The sequence below is a fragment of the Geotrypetes seraphini genome, chromosome 11 (assembly GCF_902459505.1).
Source record: "Geotrypetes seraphini chromosome 11, aGeoSer1.1, whole genome shotgun sequence".
Lineage (NCBI taxonomy): Eukaryota > Metazoa > Chordata > Amphibia > Gymnophiona > Dermophiidae > Geotrypetes > Geotrypetes seraphini.
In genome coordinates, this window is record NC_047094.1 from 125,115,756 (window position 1) to 125,138,252 (window position 22,497).

Consider the following 22,497-nt stretch of genomic DNA (forward strand, 5'->3'; position numbering starts at 1 on the left):
ATGTATATGAATATATCAATAGTTTTGATGTATTAGGATGGAATTCTGTAATGGGAGGGGAGGAGATGGGAGGGTTTTCTACTTTAATAATAATTGTTTAGATATTAGGTGTATTACATAATATTCAAGATATTATAGAATATAAATATGTAATGAAATGTTGTATTTAACGTGTTACATGAAAGTTAATCAAGTGTGTATTTATAAGTTCGTATGATTTTATCTAATACACTTGTTGTAATATGCAAAAATGAATAAAGAATTAAAAAAAAAAAGTTTGGGGTGTGGGAATGGCAGAAAGTAAAGAGTCAGGGGCAAAAAACAATGGCACATTATGCTAGCAAGGCTGTGGAACTGGAGTCATAGAATCAGTCAGAAGTACCGTATATACTGAAATATAAACTGAGGTGACCCTTCACCTCCCTCCCAAAAAAAGGTTTACTCAAATATAAACCGAGATTAAAAATTTGAGTGATCCTGGTGAGAGAGTCTACTTCAGCACTGGAGAAATAAAACCAGAAATGCTATATACATTTCCCAAAGCTAACATTTCAGTCAATAAATTCCTTTTTTTACCTTTGTTTGGAGATTTATTTTTTCCATCAAGTTAGTCCCAGTTTCTCTTTTTTCCGCCTTCTGCAAATTCTTCTGTTGCTATTCATTGGTTCTTCCTACCATGATCTAGCATTTCTCCCTCTCTTCCCTTTCTCCCATTATACAGCATCCTCACTTCCTTCTGTCGTGGGTCAATCTCCCTCTTTTTTTCCCTTCCCCACTCCTACACAGCATTTCTTCCTCTCTCCTCCACCCCCATATGCAACATGTCTTCTTCTCTCACTGTCCACCATCTCTTTATTTCTCATTCCCTCCCTTGCTGCAAAGAGAGTGTGGAAAAAGAGAGAGAGGAATCCAGGGTGCATCTCTCCCACCCCCTCTACTGCAACATCCAACATTTCTCCCTCTCAATAATGTGTAGCATCTTTCAGTCCTCCCCAGCACCATGCCACATGTCTCCCTCCATTCCCTCCACCACTATATCCAACATTCCTCCCTCTTGCATTCCTTTCAATCTGTCCCACTTGTCCCTCTCCACCACCATATCCAACATTTCTCCTTCTCATCTTTCTCTTCCACATGCGTCTGTACCTCACTCCTCTCCCTCCCTATGCCTAAAAATTCTCCTCTTCCATTCCTGCACCATCTCTTTCACTGTCTCACACTTATGCCAAAAAATTCTCCCTTTCTATTTCCACCACCACCTGATCATCTTTCCCTCCATCCTATGTCCCAAGTTTATGTCACCTTCCTCTCTCCCATTTCTGTCTGAAGTTCATGTCCCCTTCCTCTCTCCCTTTTCTTTCTGAAGTTCATGCCCCCTCCCTTCCTTCTCTGTCACAATTTGGACCCACCTCCCTCCTTCCAGCCTTTGTCCCAAGCTTGTGCCCCTCCCATGTCCCAACACGCACCTTCCTTTATCCCAAATTTGTGCACCCTCTCTCTTGCTTCCTTGGTCCAACACGCGTGTTTTGTGGCCCAACTACTTTGGTGCCCCCCTCCTGTAAGACTGTACCAGAGCCATCCAGGTCAGCTGCCGCCTTCCAGCCACACTTCTTAGCAGGGCGACCTGGAAGCCTTCTCTCTGAAGTTAGCTCTGATGTCAGAGGGAAGGCTTCCAGGTCAGCTAAGGACAGCATGCTTGGAATGCTGCACGCTGCTTGGTGGAGGGGCGAATGTGGCTGGAGGGCAGGAAAAGGAGGCACACAGGTATTGGAGCCCCTCGAGGTGCCTCCAAGCCCGCTGGCTCCCACCTTCTCAGAAATTCTTAGAGGGGGCAGGAGCTGTCAGGCCTTGAGCATGCACAGATGCTCAAAGTCCAGAATTGACCCAGGACAGAGCATTGATGTCGGTGAAGAGAGGCCTTAGCTGAACAGCTACTGGAGGTCTTTATTCAACACCGGTGCTGGTAAGGAGAAAGCTGCAATGTCGGCAGGGTAGATTGGAAGATAGTGCAGCAGTGCCGGTCATTGGGGGGCATACAGAAAAGTAGTGTCGGTCATGGGAGGTGGAGATTGCAGGAAAGCAGCTCCAATCACCAGGGGTGTGTGCAGGAGAGCAGCACCAGTCATTGTAAAGGGAGTATAAAAGCATCGGCTTTCTGGTGGACTCTAATATAAACCGAGACCCCCCCATTTTTAGGCCCCAAAATCTTGGTTTATATTCCAATATATACGGTCATTTTGGATGTAGTCAGTCATAAAAATGTACTGATGCTTGACTCCAGCTTCAAAATAAAACTTACAACATTATAGTGTATGGTAAACTTATTTTGTTCAGGTTCTGTGTTCAGATAAATTTGTTTTGTGATCTTAGGTCCTAATTTTGTACCTAAAGAAATATCCAATGTTTCTATCATTAATCAAATTCTTCTTATATTTACTATACATAGTAGAAGTTGGAGTCTGAATTGAAGGTTTGGTGTACCAACTCCATATTCCTATATGCTAGGGTCATGGGAGATGAAGCATGTCTAGGATATGGAAGGGTCAAGGCTGTCTTACTGGTGGCATCGTCCTAAAATGCTGAGTCAGGATTTGTTGTAGTTTTAGAAATAGTAGGTGATCTCTCTTCCTGATGTCATTGTATCTCATTTTCTAGGTGGCTTTGCCTTACTGCCCTTCCTATGGTTGGTGAATGTGTTTTGGTTCTTTAGAGAAGCCTTTATGAAGCCAGCATACACAGAACAGCCGCAGATACAAAGCTGTGAGTACAGAACCAAAATAAAACAGGACATGTCAGAAAACCTGCCTATAGACAGAGAGCAGACCAGAGCAAAGATACTGAGTTAGGGCTAGATTCACAAACCTTACTGATCATGTACCGATGGTTTTGCGATTATTTCCCGACCCAGTTCACTAAACAGCTGTGCGATCAATCTCCAATCTGATCCGCACATGCAAATGAGGGGAAACAGCATGCAAAGTAGGAAGCCCTCGATTCACTAAACAGAAGAAGGAACACCGATTGGGCTTGCCGATCTGAAGTGAAGCGACTGCTGAGGACCAGTTGTTTCACTTCCTTACCGATTCTTCTGCCCTTTAAAACCACAGGCTGGCAATGTGTGCAGGACATACAGAGTAAAGACAAACAAAGAAAAATCAGAACCATGGTCCAACCCCTGCGGCGTACCCCGAGGATCACCTTTATCCCCAACACTCTTCAACCTCTATATTGCATCCCTCGGTACCTGCCTAGACAAATTAGGCTTAACCTCCTATAGCTATGCAGACAACTTCACCATTCTCCTTCCTTTTGATCAACCAGTGCCATCCTTGACAGACACACCACACACAACACTTGAAACAGTAGTAACATGGATGAAAGATCACAAACTGAAACTGAATCCAGACAAAACAAAATTCATTCTCCTCGAAAATAACAAATCCCCAACCATAACAAACCTAGTAATAAACTCTATCACATACCCCATTCAACCCACTCTAAAACTTCTGGGAATGATGATAGATGCTGTACCATGCAGCCACAAATCAACAAAACAATACAGAAATCATTCGCAGTCATGAGAAACTTAAGGCAAGTTAGAAAATTCTTCGACAGAAAACAGTTCCAGCTCATGGTCTAGTCCCTAGTCCTAGGTCTTTCTATCTCCCCTGCCTCGCAACCATGATAAAACAACTACAAACAGTACAAAACACAGCTCTGAAAATTATCTATATCTCATCGCAAAAGAGGACCAATCCATGGTTTACTGCTGAACTTAGTTTAATTAAAAAACAGCTTTGTTCACTGGAACTAATTTGGAGAAAAGATAAGAGTCCATCAAACTTAGCAAAATTTAAAGATCACACAAATATTTATAAAGGAAAAATAATTCAAGCAAAATCAAAATATTATTCAAATCAAATTCTCAAGGCAAAAAATACTTCTATGCTATATGCTTTTCTGAAATCAGTTAACCCTCCATTTAAAAATCAATCTCAAAATTATAACTCTTTACCAACAGCACAAGAATTAGCAAATTGTTTTACGGATAAGGTTAATAACATTAGGAAAAATTTCATAATGAAACAACAACCCATTTCCACTCCAGATCAGGAATTCAGTTTACCTTTATCTTCAAAATGTTCACAATTCAATCTTCCTAACCTTAGAGATCTTGAATTGATTATCAAAACTATTAATACCAAAGGATCATTAACTGAATCAATTCCTCCTTTTATCCTTAAGAGATTTTTTCCAACATTTGGTCCATCCATGCTTATTTTAATTAACGAAAGTTTACAACAAGGCATTATGCCTCGGTCATGGAAAAAGGCAACCATTCGTCCTATTCTGAAAGATAAAAAAATAAGCTCCGAAGAAAAAAAAAATTATAGGCCAATTGCGAACATCCCCTATCTAGCAAAACTAACTGAAAAGATTGTTTTTAATCAGATATCAGAGTATGTTGAAAAAACAAACATTCTACCTCCTAATCAGACAGGTTTTAGACAAAATCATTCCACAGAACATTCTTTAATAGGCATGACATCTTCCATACTATATCACTTAGATCATTATACATCTGTTCTTTTGATTTCAATTGATCTTTCTTCAGCCTTTGACACTATCGACCACACCCTCTTAATAGACAGACTTCAATCTATTGGCGTTACCGATCAGGTCCTGCTCTGGTTTAAGTCTTATTTTGAAAACCGTTCTTCTACTGTCTTCTTTAATTCTTTAACAATACAATTTCGGAAAGTTTTTCATCACCCTATGGTATTCCGCAAGGATCTATCCTTTCTCCTCTTATTTAATATCTTTCTTGCGCCTCTCATGACTCTGTGTCAGTCTATTGGATTTTCGGTATTTGCTTATGCGGATGATATACAGCTTTTACATCTGATTGATCCTAATAGCTCACCTGAAATATCAGCCATAAATGGAAAACTTGATCAAATTCATCAATGGCTTGATACAAATAGATTGGCCTTAACATCAGCAAAACAAATATTATGATAATAAATTATCTTATCACGATCATATAAGTCACGTGGTTAAATCAACTTTCTATAGACTTCGTCAGATTCGTTCTGTGGCCAAATTCTTATGTTCAAAGTCTTTGAATATTTTAATTCATTCTTTAGTAATTTCCAAAATCGATTACTGTAATGCTTTGTTTAAAGGTTTGGCGCAAAAAGAAATTAGACGACTTCAAATTATCCAGAATGCCTCTGTCAAACTTATTAATAAAGCCAAAAAATGTGATCATGTGACACCATTACTGAAAAAAGCACATTGGCTTCCAGTCGCTCATCGTATATTATACAAATTATGTCTGCTTACTTTTAAATCATTAACATTTAATACCCCTGCTTTTATTTTTAGAGTTTTAATTCCCTATACTTCTGTTAGGCTATTAAGGTCAAATAACCAACATTTATTGGTCATTCCCTCGTTGAAAATTATCAACATAAGGCGTCACACTATTTTTTCGGTAACGGCTCCACAATCTTGGAATGCCCTTCCACTTTACATAAGAGAAGAAAAGAATTTGGAAAAATTTAAGAGCAAACTTAAAGAGTTTTCTTTTTAAAGATGCATTCAATGAGTAAATGAACTGCTAATGACTCTTATTTTATTCTTATATCTCTTCTTAATTTATTTTTTTCCCTTCCTTAAATGTTTTTCTTTGAATACCAGATTGTAATTCTTTTCTAATTTTCCCTTTTGTTTTGAATCTGTTTGTATAAGTTTATGTAATATGTTTTTTAGGCTTAGTCCTTGTTAGGGATGTTTGTATTTGTTGATTTAATATGTTTATTTGACTAAGCCATATTCGTGAGGTATGTTTCCCCTAACCTTGTATTTTTATCTAATGTACATCGCCTAGAATTTGGAATAGGCAATTAATCAAATTTCATAATAAACTTGAAACACGACCACATCACAGCGACATACCTCGAATCACACTGGCTCCCAATACAAGCAAGAATACTATTCAAATTCTACTGTGTACTATTTAAAACCATTCATGGAGACAGCCCAGCCTACTTGAACAACCGCCTAATCCAAACTACCACTACCAGACATAGGAGAACCCACACACCATTCACGCACCCTCCAATCAGAGACATCAAATGAAAAAACTGTACGATGGCCTTCTAGCCACACAAGCAGCAAAACTAGACTACCAATCCTACAATTTACTGATCACGACCCCAGAATACAAAACTTTCAGAAAAGAAACAAAAATCTTGCTATTCAAGAAATCCTTAAAGCCAAACTAACACCGCAAAAATCATCTCAATCCCCTGTAGCAACCTGCTCCACTCTGTAATACCTCTAGAAATGTCTAGATAACTTCTTATGTAATCCGCCTTGAACCGCAAGGTAATGGCGGAATAGAAATCGCTAATGTAATGTAATAGTGATTCAATCGCTGTTTAAAAATCAGCCAGGAATCGGCCATCAGCGATTGACTCCACTATCTTTAGTGAATCTGGTCCTAAGACCAAAGATCCTCCAAAACCAGTCCAAAATTATTTTTCTGCCAGGTTTCCATTTTGACTGAAAGGTTATTTTTTAAAATTTTGCCTGAAAATGACCATATGTTTTCAGCCAAAAATATATGCTGGTCTCCCTCTTCTGTAGGCTTCCTGGGCCTATCTTACAATATCTGGTGGTCTGGGATTAGTTAAGGCAGGAAGGGTTCTAGCTCTTCTCTCAAAGTGGCTGCCATGATTGGGGCATCACTCTTGCCCCAATTACACCACTAGAACACCAGGGAATATAATGGGGGGACTCTGTTTCTTGCAAGTAATGCAGTTATGATCTTGCTTAGTAGTTTATATGGTAAATTGAGTTCTCCAAATAAATGCCTTTGCTTCAAAATTTTAGCAGGAATTACAATGCATCTGTAAATTTGGGATGATAAGTGCCTTAGGAATTAGCCTCTCTGTGGAGTTATGACATCATTTGTCATTCCTGTGCAAACAGCATATGATTCCTTATGGATGGGTTAAGCACCTCAGCTTGTGAGTTATGTGAAGAAGACAATAATCATTTTCTTCTCTTTGCCTCTTTGTCTTTCTGGACAGCGCCCCTTCTCAGTGTTAACTTCTGCAAGTGATCTGCTCTGCACTAGATTTTTTATTTTCAAGATTTACCGTATTTTTCGTTCCATAAGATGCACCTAACCATAAGATGCAGTCACGTGTAGAGGAGGAAAAACCAAGAAAAAAAATTTTTTGAACCAAATGGTGTGCCCTGTACTCTGTCCCCCCTCTGGTGATCTAGTGGTAGGCCGGGACAGGGTGCAGGGCATGTCTAGAGGTGGGCACGTCTAATGGTAGACACGCGTAGTGGCAGCCAGCCCGCCCCAAGCCAGCCAGCTCCCCAGCCTCTCCCATACCTTTTTTAAATAATCCCCCCCCCCCAGTATTTTTAGATCAATCATCCCCCCAGTACTTTTAGATAACCCCCAGTATTTTTAAATCATCCCCCCGTACCTTGTGGTCCAGTGTGTATCCTTCCCTTGCTAGCGGCGCACAGGTCAGGAGCACGGATGTCGGCAGCAAGCTTTCCGCGCTCCTGCTTGGGCCCGCGCTGTTTTCTAAATGGCTTCATCAGTTCTCGCGAGAACTGACAAAGCCATTTAGAAAACAGCGCAGGCGCAAGCTGAAGTGCAGAAAGCTTGCTGCTGACGTCCGCACTCCTGACCTGTGCGCCACTAGTGAGGGAGGGATACACGTCGGATCACCAGGGACTGTGGTGATGACGGAGAAGGAGGCAGCAGCAGCAGAGGGCAAGTAGCTGTTTTAAAAGGTGCAGCTACGGTGGCGGCAGCAACAACAGCAGGTGGGTATGTGGTTGGGTGGGTGTTAAAAAGTATGGCAGCAGGGTGTTTTAAAATGGTGCGGCTACGGCGGGCGGGTAGGTATTTAAAACAGTGCGGCGGAGGGTGTTCAAAATTGTACCATCGCTCCATAAGACGCACCGAGATTTCCACCCACTTTTGGGTGGGGAAAAAAGTGCATCTTATGGATCAAAAAATACGGTAATCTGTTCTTTTTTGAGGCTTGCCTGTGCTAAGAGGTTGCTGTGCCTGTATTGAAAATATCTCAAAAAAGCTAACTCTGTATTGTAACACCTTTACAAAAGCTTATGTATTGTAACACCATTGCAGAAGCTCATGTAAACCGCTCTGAATTGACTCCCCAGTCATTAGTAGTGGTATAGAAGCTTGCAATAAACATTGGGATCTGAATCCAGAAGGGTCACACTTTTAAAAGAAGCACCTGTGTGGCCAGCCTGCTCCAATATTTTGAGCTTGGGAATAAGTTCCCTAGGAGTGGTGCTCACCCCTGCAGAGTCAGGCAGGGGTGTGCCTAGGCTGATCTGACCCTGCAAAAGGCTAGGAGGCTTGGTAGAGGTTGGCTGTATCTCTTCCCCCCTCCCCCCCCGGCTCTTGAAGAATCAGGTGGGAGTGTGTGGGGGTCAAGGTTTTTGGAACCTGAATAAAAGTCAGCCCAAAAGAGACAAGCCACTGGAGCTTCCCTTGCTTGCCTGAGGCAGGAATCTCTTCTCCATTTCCAGCTGCTGTGATGCAGGTACAGCACGTGGCAGATCTGTAAGTACAGCTCATTCTTGTACAATCCCACTCTATTCCTGGACAAGTGGGTTGTGAACCAATCCTCACCAGACAGGCTTATACAGAGACATAAATATTCAGTCTTCAGCTTCTCCCCTCTCATCTCAGCACTGCCTCTCAGAGAATCAGTTTTAACAAGCCGTGGTGCATAGATCTGCTGTGTCTTCGCAGAGGTTTCAGCCTTCAATTTCTAAAGTCTATTAAGGGAGAATAAGTCGATTACTGTGTCTGCCTACGCTATGACATGGCAGACTTTCCAGCATTGGTTCGACCAGGAACGGACAGAGCCATGTTCCGCTCAGATTTCAGTGGTTCTCGCATCAAGGCGGAGGAAGATATCTTCTTTTTCAAGGGTCCCACGACAACAAGAGGGCATCCGTTGAAAATCAGGGGCGGGAAACTACGAGGTGACACCAGGAAATTCTTTTTCACTGAAAGAGTGGTTGATCGCTGGAATAGTCTTCCACTACAGGTGATTGAGGCCAGCAGCGTGCCTGATTTTAAGGCCAAATGGGATCGGCACATGGGATCTCTTCACAGGGCAAAGGTAGGGGAGGGACATTAAGGTGGGCAGACTAGATGGGCCGTGGGCCCTTATCTGCCGTCTATTTCTATGTTTCTATGTTTTCTTTCGGCTGGTCTAGATACAGGCCTCACTGTGGCATCCCTTCGTGTTCAAGTGGCTGGGCTCTCTTTTTTCAGAGCCTGGGACCATCCTTAGTCTAGGTGTCTCACTCTTGCCATTGTCAGATTTCTGCAAGGGGCTCTTTGTATTAACTGCCAATTAAATCACTGTTCCCTTTGTGGGACCTCAACCGGGTGCTGTCTGGCTTTACCACAGCTCCCTTTGAGCCTATTCGGGATGCTTTCCTCTTGGCCTTGTTTTTCTGGTCGCTAATAAGCGAGCCAGGTATCAGAACTTCAAGCTGTTTCTTGTACAGAGCCGTTCTACCGATTCTCTGGTCTTCATAAGAATATAAGAAATGCCATACTGGGTCAGACCAAAGGTCCATCAAGCCCCGTATCCTATTTCCAACAGTGGCCAATCAAGGTTCCAAGTACCTAGCTAGATCCCATATATTACTTGTAACAAAACAGATTCTATGCTGCTTATCCTAGGAATAAGCAGTGGATTTCCCCAAGCCATCACAATAATGGCCTGTTAAACATAAGAATAGCCTTACTGGGTCAGACCAATGGTCCATCAAGCCCAATAGCACGTTCTCATGGTGGCAAATCCAGGTCCCTAGTACCTGGCCAAAACCAAAGGAGTAGCAATATTCCATGCAACCGATCCACGGCAAGCAGTGGCTTCCCCCATGTCTTTCTCAATAACAGACTATGGACTTTTCCTCCAGGAACTTGTCCAAACCTTTCTTAAAACCAGCTATGCTATTTGCTCTTACCAAAACCTCTGGCAATGCGTTTCAGAGCTTAAATATTCTCTGAGTGAAAAAAAATTTCCTCCTAGTGGTTTTAAAAGTATGTCCCTGTAACTTCATCGAATGTCCCCTAGTCTTTGTAATTTTTGACTGAGTGAAAAATCGATCCACTTGTACCCATTCTACTCCACTAAGGACTTCAATCATATCTCCCCGCAGCTTTCTCTTTTCCAAGCTGAAGAGCCCTAACTATTTTAGTCTTTCCTCATACGAGAGGAGTTCCATCCCCTTTATCATCTTGGTCGCTCTTTGAACCTTTTCCTGCGCCACTATAAGGAGACCAGAATTGAACGCAATACTCCAGATGAGGTCGCACCATGGAGCGATACAGGGGCATTATAACATTCTTAGTCTCGTTAACCATCCTTTTTAAAATAATTCCTAGCATCTTGTTTGCTTTTTTTGGCCGCAGCCACACATTGGGCAGAAGGTTTCATCATATTGTCTACAATGATACCCAGATTCTTTTCTTGGGCGCTAATCCCCAAGGTGGACCCTAGCATCTGGTAACTGTGATTCAGATTATTTTTCCCAATGTGTATCACTTTGTATTTGTCCACATTAAATTTCATCTGCAATTCGGACGCCCAGTCTTCCAATTTCCTAAGGTCCACCTGCAATTTTTCACAATCCGCATGCGTTTTAACAACTTTGAACAGTTTAGTGTCATCTGCAAATTTAATCACTCGTTCCAATATCCAGATCATTTATAAATAAGTTAAATAGCACTGGTCCCCCTGCGGCACTCCACTGTTTACTCTCCTCCATTGAGAAAAATGACCATTTAACTCTACCCTCTGTTTTCTATCTGATAACCAATTCCTAATCCACAACTGAACTTTGTCACTGTGGCGGGGTTGAGCCACGTCCATGCACGCTTGGATCTGTTCCCTACAGAGTAGCCAGTGAGGTGCATAGGTTTCACCAAATAAAGTCTTTTTTTTTTTTTCTTTCTTTCTTTCTTTTTGCACTTTCAAAATCAAAAAAGTTTTATTTTCTTTGACAATTCTCTAACCAGAGCACTTGGCTGCAAAATCCATTATCTGGGCTTTCAACTCAGTCCATACTGCAATATACAGCCCACTGTATAATTCCCACACAGTTCAGGATTTCTCTTATTTTCCAAATCTAAATAAATATTCTTTTCCAAATCCAAAACAAACAGCCAGTTGGTTTCACAGTCTTTTGCCCCCGGGCTGCTGCCTTTTCTCAGTCCAAGCAGCCTTGGCAAATGGGCTCATGTTGGCTTCTCTCAGCCCTGCAAGCCACTCCAGGCAGCACTCAAGCCTGCACTCAATTCACAGACTGCAACTATTCTCCATAGTCTAATTAAAGCACATACTCTTGTGCCTAGCTCCAAAGAGCTCTCTCACCTTATTGCCCTGACTTTCTAGCTGGGGCCAGTAGGTGTGAGAACAAGCTCCACCCAAATACAGATAAATGGACCTTGTACATCTCCCGTGTTTCCAAGTATACAATATCTCTGGACAGGGACAAACTTTGGTACTTACAACAGCCCTGGTTTTAAATCTGGCTTCAATTTGCAATACTTCTGGGTTTTTCTCCCCCCACAACCAAAGCTCATTCAACAATCTTTGTTTCTAATCCTTTTCAGTTACAGGATCCTTATTTTACTTTTAACCAGGAAGGCTTCTTGTCTAAATAAGGTTTAGTCATCCATGCCTTCCACACACATTTTTTCCTCTGGTTCATAATCAAACTCCATAGGATAATCTACAATATCATTCTCAAACTCTGGTTCATTTACCTCCATAGGAGTTACTTCCCTGCCATGTGGTTCCCTTCCCCCTCACTACACGAACTCCCGTTTCTCCCAGCCAGCCTGCTTACAGTTCTCCCCAGGCATCTCCCTCAAAAGCTAACCTGGCTCTGGGCAAATGATTCCTGCTCTGCCTTGAAGTTGCAGACGGCCACCTTGAACGAGGCAAAGGCTTTGGAGAGCAGACAGCATTTTCCAACACTCTGGGCAAATCTCGTTTTTCTTGCTGCTCTAGCTCTTCCTGTTTCTGCCACTTCTTCACTCAGAGGGTGGTGGACACCTGGAATGTGCTTCCGTAGGCTGTGATAGGACAGAGTACATTAAAGGGATTCAAAGAGGGATTGGACAAGTTCCTGAAGGATACGGGGATTGAGGGATATAGATAGAGGTAGAAATAGGTTCATAAAGGGTATAGATGGATGAATAATGAGGATTGAAAGGTTTTAGTCAAACGATCACTTACAGGTCATGGACCTGATAGGCCGCCGCGGGAGCGGACTGCTGGGCGCGATGGACCCCTGGTCTGACCCAGCGGAGGCAATTTCTTATGTTCCCCCCTCCAGCTCTCAGCTGTGGAAGCTTTATTATTCCCGGGCTCTAGCCCTGCTGGATATACGTCAGTCTTTCCTTAACCCTATGTGTGTCAGCTTGGAAAGCTGCAGGTTTAAAAGGAGTCTATACTTCTGTAGTTTTGAATAAGGAATAATAGGGTTCATTGTAGGTATTCTGAGTTCTTGCTGCACTTGGTCCTATTCTCTGATTCTCTGCCGTGTGTGCTACCTGCCTGTCAGACCTTACTATTTGCTTTCGGGTCCTAGGAATAGGCACTGGTTTGTCAGGAATGGGGCTTGCAGCAGAGTCTCTGAATGAGACAGGGTCCTGCCTGTCACACCACCTATCCCATGACACTAATTTTCTCAGGATCCTCTTGTGAGGAACTTTATCAAACACTTTCTGAAATCTAAGAACATAAGAACTGCCATCTCCGGATCGGACCTTCGGTCCATCAAGTCCGGCGATCCGCACACGTGGAGGCCCAGCCAGGTGTACACCTGGTGTAATTTTAGTCACCCATATCCCTCTATGCATCTTGTAAGATGTGATTCTTGTTTGCTTTTGAATCCCAGGACGGTGGATTCTGCAATAATCTCCTCTGGGAGAGCATTCCAGGTGTCCACCTCTTGCTGCGTGAAGCAGAACTTCCTGATATTTGTCCTGGACTTGTCCCTTCCCAGCTTCAGTCCATGTTCTCTTGTCCGTGTCGCATTGGACATTGTAAATAACTTATTTTCCCGCTCTATTTTGTTGATTCATTTCAGTATTTTGAAAGTCTCGATCATATCCTCTCGTAGTCTCCTCTTCCCAAGGGAGAACAATCCCAGTCTCCTAAGTCGGTCCTCATATTCCAAGTTCTCCATACCTTTAACCAGCTTCGTTGCTTGTCTCTACACCCTCTCCAGCAGTTTTATATCCTTCTTTAAGTTGGGAGACCAATGTTGGACACAGTATTCCAAGTGTGGTCTGACCATTGCTCTATAAAGCAGCATTATAACCCTCTCTGATCTACTCATGATTCCCTTCTTTGTCATGCCTAACATTCTATTTGCTTTCTTTGCCGCTGCCGCGCAGTGTGCCAACGGTTTCAGGGTCCTATCTATCAGTACACCCAGATCTTTTTCTTGTTCGCTCTTACCTGACATTTTATACTCGTGTTCCTTGTTCTTTCTGCCTAAATGCATTACTTTGTACTTTTCCACATTAAACTTAATTTGCCATTTCTCTGCCCATTTCTCTAACTGACACAAGTCACTCTGGAGTTCCTCGCTATCCTACTGCAATCTGATTTCCCGGCATAGCTTTGTGTCATCTGCAAACTTGATGATCTCACTGGATGTTCCTTCTTCCAGGTCATTGATGAAAATATTAAATAAGATGGGCCTAAGTACCAAGCCCTGAGGCACACCGCTAGTCACCTTCTCCCAGTCAGAGAACTTCCAATTTATGCCCATTCTCTGCTTTCTGTTCTCCAGCCATTTGCCTACCCATCTTAGTATATCTCCTTCTATTCCATGGCTTTGTAGTTTCCTGAGAAGTCTTTTATGTGGAACCTTGTCGAACGCTTTCTGGAGGTCATCGAGTCCTTCTCAAGGCCAGGCTCTAGCGGATCAATTGTCCTTGTCCTCTTTTCTTCATCAAATGGCTGATGACCTGGATAGTAAATTGGATGCTGGTTCTAAATACTCTAAGGGGTATTTAGAAGAAATGCATCTGCCTCAACCTCCTACAGAGTCACTCAAGCTTCCTCTTAACAGGCTTTTGTCTCAAATTTTCAAATAAAATCTGGAAACTCCTTATGCCAGGCAAATTGGAATCGAGATATAGAACTCTACATTGCAAGGGTTTTCAGAATTCACAACTATCTCATCAATCCCTCCTTGTGGAATCCTCATTGAAGAGGTCCCATCCTTCCAGAGTCTATACCACAGTACTTCCTGGAAGAGAGGGAAAGACCATGGACAAGTTTAGCCGTTGCCTTTATCAGAATTCCATGATGGCCTCCAGAGTCCTCAACTACAATTTTATCTTCACTTCTTATTTTAAGTTCCTGATTGATCATCTTCCAGGTTTTATGAAAAACCTAGATCAACATAGACATGTGAAGTTTCTAGAACTCACTGCTACCTTGGCACAACTCGGTTACATCTTCTCCAGTCATCTTATGATGCCTTTGAGCTTTCTTCCAGGGTCACTGCTTTCTCAGTAGTGATGCGCCACCATTCCAGGCTTCACACCATTGATATGGACCCCAATCTTCAGGACCGTCTGGCTAATATTCCTTGTGAGGGCAAGACCTCTTTGATGAACCCATAGAGGTCGCCACTAAGAAGTTGTCTGAGCATGAAAAATCTTTTGCTTCAATTGTCAGACCAAAGCACAAGCCATCCTTCCAGAGGCGTTATCCTCCAAGGGCGGCTCCTTACATTCGAGCACCTCCCAAGAAACAACAGCAGCAGAAGCAAAAGAAACCTCAGCCTTCTGCTGCACAGCCTTTTTGACTATCTCAAACAGAGCATAACCTCCATTGTTCTGCCTCTGTCCTCCCTTCCCCCTATAGGAGGTCGTCTCCATCATTTTTACCATCGATGGGAGACCATTACATCTGACCTCTGGGTGCGTCAATAATCAGGGAAGGATACTCTCTTCATTTCACTCAGGTTCTACCAGAGCTTCCTCCAAGAGAGTATCCTTCCAATCCTGCCCAGACCGCCTTTCTTCTTCAGGAAGCTCAAGCTCTGCTTCATCTCTGTGCAATCGAGGAAGTTACTTTGGAACAGCAGAGCAGGGGGTTTTACTCCCGTTACTTCCTTGTGTCCCATTTTGGATCTCAGGGCTCTCAACAAATTTTTGGTCAAAGAAAAATTTCACATGCTATCCCTGGCATCCCTCTATCCCCTTCTAGATCAGAACGATTGGTTATGTTCTCTAAATCTCATGGAGGCTTATACTCACATTCCCATTCATCCGGTCTCCCGTCAGTACCTCAGATTTTGCGTGGTGAATCTACATTTTCAATACAGAGTGCTATCCTTCGGCCTGGCATCATTTCCCAGAGTGTTCACCAAGTGCCTAGTGGTGGTAGCAGCAGCTCTAAGGAACCATGGTCTTCAGGTGTTTCCTAACATAGACAACTGGCTCATCAAAGATTCAACATCTCAGGGGGTTATTGTAGCGACCCAACGGACTAAGTGGTTCCTACAAAGCTTGGGATTCTAAATCAACTTTCCAAATCCCATCTTCAACCCTTTCAGAATCTACAGTTCATCGGAGCTGTTCTGGACACTATCCAACTTGGAGCATTCCTTCCTCAACAACGTCTGGATGCTCTTCTTCAGCTCTGTCACAAAGTGTCTTCTCGCTCTTCACTCTCAGCGAGACACATGATGATACTACTAGGTCATATGGCCTCGACAGTTCACATGACTCCTTTTGCCAGACTTCACCTCAGAATTCCTCAGTGAACCTTGGCATCTCAGTGGACGCAGGCTTGCAAACCACTCTCTCACCACATTACAGTCACTCCTTCATTGAGACAGTTTCTCCTCTGGTGGATGCTCTCTTCCAATCTCTCCAGAGGTTTACTGTTTTAGATGCTCCCTCATCAGAAGGTGCTCAAGACAGATTCCTCTACCTACGCTTGAGGGGCTCATCTCTACGTTCTCTGTACTCAAGGCGATTGGTCCAGCACAGATCGTCAGTGTCATATCAATCTGTTGGAGCTCAGAGCGATCTTGAATGTTCTCAAAGCTTTTCAACATCTTCTCCACAACCAGGCAGTCCTCATTTGGATGGACAACCAAGTCGCCTTGTACTATGTCAACAAGCAGGGAGGAACGGGATCTCTCCCTCTTTGCCAAGAAGCTCTGAAGGTTTGGGATTGGGCAATCCTTCACAACACCTTCCTGAAAGCTGTCTACATTCAAGGGGAGAAAAACTGTTTGATGGACAAATTGAGTCATCTTTTGCAACCTCACGAATTCCTCGCCTCTTCATCACATTTTTTCTCATTGGGGAACTCCTCAAATAGATCTCTTTGCATCTCCCCACAACCACAAACTGTCCCAGTTCTGCTCCAGGATATACTCTCCTCATTGGAATGGTTGAATCTCTTCCTGTATGCATTCCCTCTTATCCTCAAGACTCTAGTCAAGTTGAAGAACGATCATGCCACCATGATTCAGAACGATCATGCCACCATGATTCTGATAGCTCCTTGGTGGCCGAGACAACCTTGGTACTCCCTTCTACTTCAACTCAGCAGCAGGGAGCCATACCTTCTACCAGTTTTTCCATCTCTGCTTACACAGAGTCAAGGATCTCTTGTTTATCCCAACCTGCAGTCTCTGCACCTGACAGCATAACTCCTCTTCAGTTTTCTCAACCTGTAAGATATATTTTAGAGGCTTCTAGAAAGCCTGCTACTAGACAATGCTATCACCAAAAATGGACTAGATTTTCTATGTGGTGTATCTCTCATGACAAGCAGCCTCAAGATTCTTCCTTATCTTCTGTTCTGGATTATCTTTTGCATTTATCTTCCTCTGGCCTCAAGTCTACATCTATCTGAGTCCATCTCAGTGCAATTGCTGCTTTCCATCAGCCTGTTAAAGGGAAACCCCTCTCTGTTCATCCGGTGGTTTCCAAATTTATGAAAGGACTTTTCAACATCAAATCTCCTCTCGAACCGCCTCCTGTGGTTTGGGATCTCCATGTTGTTCTTGCTCAATTGATGAAGCCTCCATTTGAACCAATGTCTACAGGTCATCTGAAATATCTCACTTGGAAAGTGGTGTTTCTTATTGCCCTCACATCTGCTTGAAGAGTAAATGAGCTGCAAGCTTTAGTTGCTGATCCACCTTTCACAGTTTTCCATCATGACAAGATGGTTCTCTGTACTCATCCTAAATTCTTATCTAAAGTGGTTTCAGAATTTCATCTCAATCAATACATTGTACTTCCAGTGTTTTTTTCCAAGACCTCATTCTCATCCAGGAGAAGCAGCTCTTCATACTCTGGACTGTAAACGTGTTTGGAATGCACCAAACCACACAGATCTGTTCCTCAACTTTTTGTCTCCTTCGATCCAAACAAGTTGGGACGTCTGATTTCTAAGCGTACCATCTCCAACTGGACGGCTGCTTGTATCTCTTTCTGCTATGCCCGGGCTGGACTGCATCTACAGTCGAGTCACAGTCCACAAAGTCAGAGCCATGGTGGATTCAGTAGCTTTCCTCAGATCCACTCCTATTGAGGAAATTTGCAAAGCTGCCACCTGGTCCTCGGTTCATACTTTCATCTTTCATTATTGTCTGGATGTTTTCTCTAGACAGGATGGCCATTTTGGCCAAAGAGTTTTACAAAATTTATTCTCCTAAGTTGCCAACACTCCCACCATCCCATTCTGGTTAGCTTGGAGGTCACCCATATGTGATAATAGGCTGCCTGCTTGTCTTGGGATAAAGCACAGTTACTTACCGTAACAGTTGTTATCCAGGGACAGCAGGCAGCTATTCTCACAACCCACCCACCTTCCCTGGTTGGCTTCTTTGCTAGCTATCTGAACTGAGGAGACTCGCCCTGTACTGGGCGGGAAGGCACTCATGCATGTGTGATGCGACAGACTCGAAACTTCTGAGTTTCTACAAGCAAGTCTGCTTGCGAGGCGGTCCGCATCCAGGGTCCGTGGATGACGTCATCCATATGTGAGATTAGCTGCCTGCTGTCCCTGGATAATAACTGTTACGGTAAGTACATTGTGCTTACTCCCCCTTCATATTTGCGGGTTTAGGATTCACAAATTTGGTTACTTACAAATCTCTCAACCATCCCACCTCCCAGACCTCTCCACACCTTACTTTTAAAGCCTGGTGGTCTAGCGATGAAGTGGGGCAGGAGTGATCTTCCTATGCTCCTGCCCAGTGCAGAGCTGCAAACAAAAATGGCTGCAGCAGGAACTCATGGCAGCCAGTTTTGTTTGTGGCTTTGCACTGGGCAAGAGCATAGGAAGAACACTCCTGCTAGAGAAAGACACTGAGACAAATTTGTCTTCGTCCCCGCAGGAACTCAATTTTCCTATCCTGTCCCCATGAGTTTTGTCCCTGCCCCATTCCTGTAAGCTCTGTCTTAACTTCACAAGCCTCGAACACTTATGTATTTAAAGTGTTTGAGGCTTGTGCTTATGAGGATGGAGCTTGCAGGAATTGGGCAGGGACAGAAAAAGAACTTGACGGGATGGGAAAAATTTGTCCCCCTGTCATTCTCTAGCTCCTGCCCTGCTTCACCACTAGACAACCAGATTTTAAAAGTAGTGTGCGGAGAGGTCCAGGAGGCAGGGATTGGTTCAGAGTTGGCCCTAAAGTTATTAGCAAATTTTTGTTATTTGTTAACCCCTGCGAATATGGAGGGGGAGCGTAATTCCATGTGACTGAGCACAGTATGTGCTGACTCACAGGCACACAAATCACCGTTTCTGTGGGGAGAAAGCAAGGATTGTGGTGGAATGAGAGCGAAAAAATTAAGACACAGAAAGGAGTTATGCTTGCAGAGGGACTAAACAAGAACTGGGCTTGAGCATACTGTAGAGCACGAGGAATAATTGGTACTATAAGACTGGCAAGTGGCTACTGCTGAATCAGTGTCTTTCCTCTTTCAGATGTCATCCGCTCAGCTGTGGGTCTCTTCCTCTGGATTGCAGCTCTGACCACATGGATTACTATCTACCAAATGCAGCGGGCACAGTGGGGGGCCACTGGCGACTACCTCTCCTTCACTATCCCTTTGGGGATTCCTTGACTAAACAGGAGCAAAAAATGTTCAGGGCTACACAGTGTTTTGGACTGGCATTGCCAGAGCCATGAACTTGGAGCCGGCACAATTGTTAACAATGACAGACACAATGAGCATATCTCCACCTGTGCCACTAAACTAGGAGTCCTCCCCCCCTTTATCTTTTGGATTTCTTGTCCAGGGCTCACTCTTATCTCTTATGTTGTGGCTGGAGGATTCTTGCCTGTGCTTAAAGTAGCTAACTACTAGGAGTCCTCCTTTCTCTGAGGTAAACAAAAGAGGTGCTCGGGAGCACCTTAGGCTGTACAACCCCAAACCTGTCTTTTTAATACATTTAAAGCAGCAGTGCTGGGAGTAATTCTGAACTTCATTTCGTTTTTGAGATGATATTTGCATTTTAAAAACTCTTTCTGTTCTCCTCTTTATTGTTAGGAAGCATGATTAAATTGGGAGCAGCACTTCTCATTCTCTTTGGACCATCATTAATACAGGATTGAACATGGAACCCCAAAATGGGGTAGGGAAGGGGGAATAACTGGTACATCTTGCCATATAACAAGCTGTACACTTTAAATAACAAAGTGTAGACATACAGCCCCTATTTACTAAAGTGTAGAGGGGCTTCTGGTTTCTTGAGGTAACTGCTAGAAGTTAACTTGTAGTAAATTCAGAAGCCTTGTTATAACTATTGGGGATGTCTCCAACACTATGGGGAGGGCTGTCAGGCAGTTAGCCTAAAGAAAGTTCCTGCACAGTATGTAACATGCGTTAACAATAAATGCTCTGCATTAACTGCCAGAATAACAGTTTATGCATAGCAATGACCTCTTCATTAACTGTAAGGCACAGTTCCATCCCATCTCCACAGCCAGCCAAAATAGCAAGTGTTGGTTCCCAGATTAAACAGCAAGTGCACAAAATGCCAGCAGTGAAAATTAACCAGCTAATTCCTTATTAAACTTTGGGACCTATTTATTGTAACAATGAAATTATAGAACCAATTTAAGAATAATAAGGAAAGCATAAATGATAGCAGGCAAGCTAATATTTTTAATATTCTATTTTTAATGCTGTTGTGTTAAAGGTTCAACAAACTGTCCAAGAGTGTTTAAGGTATGGTTTGGGGTTTAGCATACTTCCCTCCCTTCTGGGGCTATATCTATATGGCTTTCACCTGCTCTAGGGACTGAAGGAGGAGGTCATCCTGGGGAAAAAGATAAATGAGGAGCAGAAAATCAGTGACCCCCATCAGTTTCTCTAAAGATGGTGGGAAATCTCCTCCTCCCTCATTCCTGAGCAGTTAAGGGCTTCTATCTGTGTGAATATTCATGCACCTGTACATCTCCATGGCTCCCCCCTCTCTCTTACCCTTTTTATGCCAAGCACTAGGCATCTATTGGAGGGGCAACATGTTTATTTTTAAAAGTTTTGGGAGTGGTTTTGGTTTTCTTTTCCTTATGCCAGCCTTTTTTGTGGGAGCAAAGAAAAGTCCTATTTTGCAATAACAATATTTCCCTGCACCTGGAGCAGGCATCAGCTCCTAGACGTGAGAACTTTTCTGCTGCTGGTGTGTGCATCTGCACAATCTCCCTTGCTGTGGCATGCAACCAGGTGTCCCCTCTCTTACCTCCCTTTTGCCCAACTCTGAATTTTACCACAAGGAATCCTCCTGCTGCAGTTCTTGTGCCTTCACTTTTATTTTCCTGCAGGCACTTGATTTACTGATCAGCAGTTTGAACTACCCAGCTCTGAATTTGAACAGCTGATTCATGAACTGCAACCACAGGAAGAGGAGGGCCGAAGCATTAGCTATTATGGCAAGAGGATTTTGTGCATTAGCAGCTGGAGCTGGTAGAGGGAGGGGAAGGAAAAAACCATACTCCCAGTTAGAATCCTGCATTTGCGGTATATGCCAGGATTGTTTCCGCTTCCTAATGAAGACAGTCAAAGCCTTGGAGCTATAATCTGGCAGTGGGCTGGTAAGATTGCACATTTTAGAACAATAAGCAAGCTGATTGAAAGAGAACCATGGGCTGGAAATGGTTTGCTGGTTAAAGTTTAAACTCTCAGATGATCTTGGAGTCAGTTTATTAGGGTTTAAGTACAAAACCCTGTTGGAGTAAGTGAGCAGTTTCTGCTTCAGAAGTAAGGGGAAAAGTTTGCATTTCTGCAGATTTAAATATGAACTGGAACCAAGCTTCCTTTCAAGTATCAGAATGATAAATAGTGTGAATTAATCAATGTTGATAGGGCCTAATTCACTATGCTTTATATATTCCATACCTGTAACGTGGGGTGAGAGCTGCAGGGGACCAGTATAATTCCATTTTTTCTTTCTTTCCCTTTCCAATGAGTGTCATTACTGTGTCGGCTCCCAAGCTCTCTATCCTACCAAACAGCTGATCCTGTTTTATTCTCTTGTAAAATAAACTTTTTGCAGTCATCACTGGTACGTCAGTAAATAAAGAGATACTCTCAGCTTGAAAAGCATTTTGTCTTATGTATATGGTTTATAAACGTTGTTTATACGATTCTTGTTTTTGGGATGGGAGTGTCCATTTGCAGTCCTTTTACAGGTGTTTGATTTAAAGCAGTGTGGACTTTGGTTTCATGTTTCTCCATACATAAAACAGGCCATATAGGAACCTGTTGGAGCCAGGTTCGTGGAGCCCTCCTCCACAATAATAAATTTCACATGGTTTGTGTGTTTTCATTTGTGTAGCATCAGGCAATCAGTTAGTCTTTTTTCTTTATCTGTGGTTTCCAGCAGTCGCTACACTTCTCCATTCCCATCAGAAAACTTTTATTTATTTGATTTTAAAGTTTTAATCTGTGCTTCAGTGTGTCTATCCCAGTACTTGTTGCAGTAGTGTTTTCAATTCCAACAAGATTTTTTTTTTTCGTTTACTATGTCTTTGAGGTCAGTCTCATCAGTTGTTTTTCCCCCCCCCTCCCTGCCACACAGCCATTGGATCCAGCTCAGGTTCATACAAGTAACTGCTACACTTGCCATCCTGGGAGCACAAGCATACACACAAACTACAATTTTCGGTATAGTCCTTACGAATGGGTAATATACCTCACTGCGAACAGCAGGTGAAGACTAAAACTTGTATATTAGGATAGATTCCCCACTAGCAATCCAGTCTCAGTCTCAAACAGCAGGTGGTAAGACTAATTCGGCTCCCCTCTTAGTACTGTTGGAATTTTGTTTTGGACTCCTGGGTTCCCCTTTTGTGCTGGGCGGAGCTTGGATGGGTCCTGTTTGGGGATCCGTG

General features: G+C 43.1%; 1 protein-coding gene across 4 annotated transcripts in view; it reads left to right on the plus strand.

The window, feature by feature from the left end:
* Positions 1 to 21,709, plus strand: part of PSENEN (presenilin enhancer, gamma-secretase subunit) — a 36,274-nt gene extending 14,565 nt beyond the window's left edge. For all 4 annotated transcript variants that reach the window (XM_033914526.1, XM_033914525.1, XM_033914524.1 and 1 more), the window contains exons 3-4: positions 2,656 to 2,760; positions 19,086 to 21,709. In XM_033914526.1, the coding sequence (XP_033770417.1) occupies positions 2,656 to 2,760; positions 19,086 to 19,225 (245 nt within the window). In that variant the 3' untranslated portion in view covers positions 19,226 to 21,709. The remainder of the gene's footprint in view (positions 1 to 2,655; positions 2,761 to 19,085) is intronic.
* The last annotated feature ends 788 nt before the right edge of the window (positions 21,710 to 22,497 follow it).